Source organism: Acanthisitta chloris, unplaced genomic scaffold, assembly GCF_000695815.1.
Source record: "Acanthisitta chloris isolate BGI_N310 unplaced genomic scaffold, ASM69581v1 scaffold3242, whole genome shotgun sequence".
NCBI classification, from domain to species: Eukaryota; Metazoa; Chordata; class Aves; order Passeriformes; family Acanthisittidae; genus Acanthisitta; species Acanthisitta chloris.
Window position 1 is genome coordinate 77,246 of NW_008661008.1, and position 4,873 is coordinate 82,118.

The 4,873-nt window shown below is 36.8% G+C and overlaps 1 protein-coding gene across 1 annotated transcript in view; it reads left to right on the forward strand.

Moving 5' to 3' along the window:
- The window catches only part of ARMC4 (armadillo repeat containing 4), an 80,361-nt gene extending 76,189 nt beyond the window's left edge, over positions 1–4,172 (forward strand). Inside the window, exon 19 of the mRNA XM_009070055.1 lies at positions 4,059–4,172. Coding sequence (XP_009068303.1) covers positions 4,059–4,172 — 114 coding nt within the window. The remainder of the gene's footprint in view (positions 1–4,058) is intronic.
- Positions 4,173–4,873: the final 701 nt, after the last annotated feature.

Genomic DNA, 4,873 nt, shown 5'->3' on the forward strand with positions numbered 1-4,873 from the left:
AAGAGCTGGAGCACTTGTTCTATGATGAGAAACTAGGGAAATTAGGCTTTTTCAGCCCGGAAAAGAGAGAGCTGTAAGTGGACTCAGTAGCAGCTTTCCAGTGCCTAAAGGGAGGTCAGTCATCAAAAAGACAGAGCTAGGCTTTTCACAGCGATGCATGGCAAGAGGATGAGAAACAAGCATGAATTGAAACGGGAGTAACTGAATGCAGGGAAAACCTTTTTCTGTCCAAGGTCACTCAAACACGGCAATAGGTTGCCGAAAGAGGTTGTGCCATCTCTACCCATGGAGTTTTTCAAGATCAAACTGGATAAAACTGAGCAACCTGGTCTAACCCCATAGCTGACTCTGCTTTGAGCATGACGTTAGGCTAGAGACCTCCTGAGATCCGCTTCATTCTGAATTATTCTGTGATGGTGCACTCCGAATATAGTATCACAATTCTGTGCTATTTTAAAGCCAGTATAGTATTAGCAGAATCTTAATTGTGTTGAATATTTAAGTGATTTGGCTGTGCATTGCCCTTGCTTTTGGGATCCAGAAATGCTACATATGCTCTGTACGTTCTCCAAACAGCTTGTATTTGTGCTTATTTGCTGGTCTGACGTGCTAACTGTGCAAAAAATATTGGACCCTTGCCTTAGAATATAGATACCTGCCAACAGAAAATGAAGGCTACATGGTGCTGCAAATGCTTTCTGTCTATGGAAAGTGCCTTTTACGTGCCAGAAAGAAGCATTTATATACCACATGCTTTTTTACTGCTTCTCACATCTGTTAACATTTACATGTGTCAGAAAACAATACCTGAACAGTAAAGGCAAAGGGATACATAAAGTTCAAGGGCATTGCATCAAGAAAAATGACATTGCACGGGTGCATTGGAGTAAAAAAAATAATTTCTTGGACTTGTCAAATATATCAAATATGTGGGTTTAGTTTGTGTATACTATCTACGAATACATTTCCATACCTGAATTGGATGACCCAAATTGCCAGAAAATTGAACTGAGCCCATGAAAGGGTCAAGAAGTGACAGGGAATAAAAGAATTGTAAATGTTGTGGTTTATAAAAAAAGAATAGTTTTTAATTTCATTTAAGAAAGGACTTATATCAAAAACTTCAAAATTGGCTTCCTAAATATGGCATGACCTACTTCTATTGAAATATTTTGCATTTTTGATGATCTTCTCCTCTGCTGTCCTTTTGTTAGCACAAAAGGAGTAGGTTAAATGACAAATGTTGCTGTATATCCTCAGTCCTTAGAGGCAGCTACTGTATTGGACAGTGTTTCCAAGAATATTCCTTTGAAGTCATATTGTTAAAACCCTGAGACACAGTGTAGTAATGGATTTTCTATGACGTGGCAGTTCTTACAGCTGTTACCACTGGCAAGTGATTTAGAAGAACAGCAAATTAGAGAGGAACTGATCCTTGAGCCCCTGAACTCAGAAGGAAAAAAATCAGTATTTGATAACTTTATAAAAACTTTTGTCTGCATTAATTGCAATAATACTACTAATTCTTTAGGCATCTACTTGGGTACTTTGAACCAGTGTCATGTAGCATTCTGATACCTTACCTGGATTTTCCAAAACAAACCTGCAACAGAGAGCACAGATCCTCCCCTATAGCTATTGTCATTGCTTAATATTGAGCTCTTCATGGAAAGTGACAGAAAAATACCTGTTTTCCTAAGTCTTCTGAGCCTAGAAATAAGTGGTGGCTAATACAAGAGATAAATAACCTTGAATTGAGTCCTAATATGTAGTCATAATAAAGGCAAAGGTCTGGTTTTGCTTTTTGCTATATTCCTACTAGATTATGTATCTCCAAAACATTATTTTTGTGATGAACTTCTGCTCTTATACATTGATAACAAGTCATATCTGAAACTATTCTGAAAGTCTGAGTGTCACCCTGTGCTGAAAAAACCTTGCATTAGGTCTGTGAACATGCAGTGAATAATCACATAAGGTATATAGTTTCTTTGCCCCCAAATTTGAAACTTACAGCTCTACCATAACCACCCTATGAACTGTATGTGCATACATGTTTTTGGTTTTGAGTCAGGGATGTGAAGGATCTGTAGCAGTTTTCTTCTGTAAGTTACACAAAAAAACTTTGAGACATCCAGAGAATCACTTGATAATTTAAACTGATGAGAAATCAGCTGGTGGCAAACAGCAAGGAAAAAAGATCTTCAGCAATATTTCATAAGAATAAAATCAAAGTTAAGCATTTGATAAGGCTTGCATTGCTTTGTGAGCAGCTATATTGTTACACATAGACATGCTCCTTGGTCTTACATCCATTCCAAATCAGTGGTAAACCTTCCACTGACTTCTCTGGTTGCTGACTCTGGCCCAGGTTTTGCATGCAAATAAAGTCTAAGAACATAAAACTTTCTCCTATCATTTCTTCTCATGTCATTTTAACTTTGGCATATCCTTTCAAGAGCATTAATACTTTGAGAATTCTTACTTAGCTACTTGGACCTAGATATCTAATCACAGTATTGGAAATGATAGGAAGAAGAACTGCTAGAAAAAAACTCTCATTGTTGCTAGGTTGACATAATGCTCTTTTTGACATAATTCAGGCCTGTCACAGGAGCTCGTACAAGTAGCATGTAGAGGTCAAAGGGTTAAAGGTGACTGGCAAGATGCTTGTTTTGTACATTTGGCTAACACAAATGCTTCCTCAAGTACAAAATGCTTTGATCTCTCTAAGCAAATGCCATATGTGTGCAGCTGTGGCCCATGCCTCATGACTGCTGGAAGGTTAGAAAAAGGTAGCATATGAATTTGATGTCTGCATTCAATTTATGCTTTTATATTTAGCAGTTCATAATTTTGTGTAATATTTTAGTTGTATGAAAAATATGCACCGGAGTTGAGTGATAACAGATTTCTCTGTGGTTTGACTCAACATTGTTTTGGTGAATACAGATTCCTAAGTATTGCAGACTGAAAGTATAGGTTTTAATTAGAGCTGTCTGAGCTTCAAAATACCTGAACGCACATTAAGCCTGGCAAATGTTCAGAAATCTGAGGGTTGTGTGGAGCTGATTTAAGCTAAGCAAGAGTCTTCTCCTTTCCAGCATATATTGCATTTGCAGTTGCATCACTGACTTGCAACACACTGAAGTGAGACCCAAAACCATTATTAATGGTTTTCTGATATGCAAAAATGTTTTATCGTCAAGGCCTGTCTTATCTCATACTCATGTTAAACAGTACCTTACTTCCAGGGAATTTCTACTGAAAAATTTAAAGGATCTTCTTTACTCTGGCAAGTGGGTGAAAATCTCAACTCAAAAAGTTTGGTGCCTTTCCACACCTTACATCCAGGGAATTTCTACTGAAAAATTTGAATTATTTCCAGTGTAAAGGATCTCCTGTACACTGGCAAGTGGGTGAAAAGCTCAACTCAAAAAGTTTGGTGCCTTTCCTGAGCTTTTGTTTTTCACTTCTACGTGCAAATGTTTAAGACTGGTACGCCCAGATCTGCATCCCTCAAGCAGTTTACCATGAGTGGTTTGCTGGGACAATAAAGAAACCTACTGAAGTCAATGGGACACAAGGGTCCATTCAGATGGATCCAGTTTCCTGATCTAGACCAAAAAAATAGGCTAGGCTTTGTTTATTAAAAATCTTGAGCATGTACAACTATACAGGTATACCTTGGGAAAACCATGACTCAAATAAAGCATGTGCCATTTCTACTTACAAGAAAAACATCAAAACCAATAGACAGACATGGTACAATAACCAGAAAATCAGACATGAAAATATCCATCCAGAGGTACAAATATGCTAAAATATAAAGCATCATACTCTTATCTGGGTGTTAATACATGTATGTATACAAAAGTATACATGTAATAGTACACATACATATATCATACAGCATCATTAATGTGATTGTTAGTATTTTATTTATTATGTGTGTGGGTAAATTCGAGCAATTGTTCTAGATATGATTTGAACACTATTGAAATAACAGCACACTTATTTGTTTTTCTTATGCTGTGCCTCTTCTGTATTTTTGTTAGCTCCTACTGGCTATGGTGGGCTCTACAGATGAAGTTCTGCAGGAGGCAGCAGCTGGTTGCATAGCAAATATTCGCAGATTGGCTCTAGCAACAGAAAAAGCAAAGTATGGCTGATTCCTTAACAACTTTTACCAACACAGTATTTATTTGGTTTTTTTTGCAATACAGCTTCATTTAAATACTTGATTACTCCTTCTAGCATCTGTATTTCATAGCAGAGTTCATTTAAATGAGGATAATTTAATAACAAAAAATAAAGCTGTGGAAACTCAAGTTAATTGGTTTGTCATGCCTTAGTTTGATAAAACACTCATCCCTCATTTTGTGTGGCTTTTAGCATTACATCTTTCAAAAGACTACCAGTTAAGATACATCAGAGACATTTTCTACAACTGATATGCTTGTATTTGAATTCATTGTAGATATAAATGTTTTTTGTTATCTGGGGCATTACAATAAATTTTCCTTCAGTGTGTGTGGTTGTGCAGTGATTTATGAATGTCTTGAACAATTCCCTGTGTGATAAACTTGTCCAGTCATCCTCTCATTATGTTTTTGCATGTTTGATTACGTGAGAGTTACAGGAGAGCACAAAATGCAGAGACATCAGTCTCACATCTGGTGTTACATAAGGACTGCAAACAGCTGTAGCAATAGCCATCACTCCAAGTTTCCTGTTCTTACTAACATCAAACAAAATAGTGCCTAATTTTGTAAGTAGCTGATGAAATGTGTTTTAACATGTGCTTAAGTCAAATTAAAATTTACCAGCTCCAGCTAAAGAGTGGGGCTGTTACATTTAGATTTGCACATTA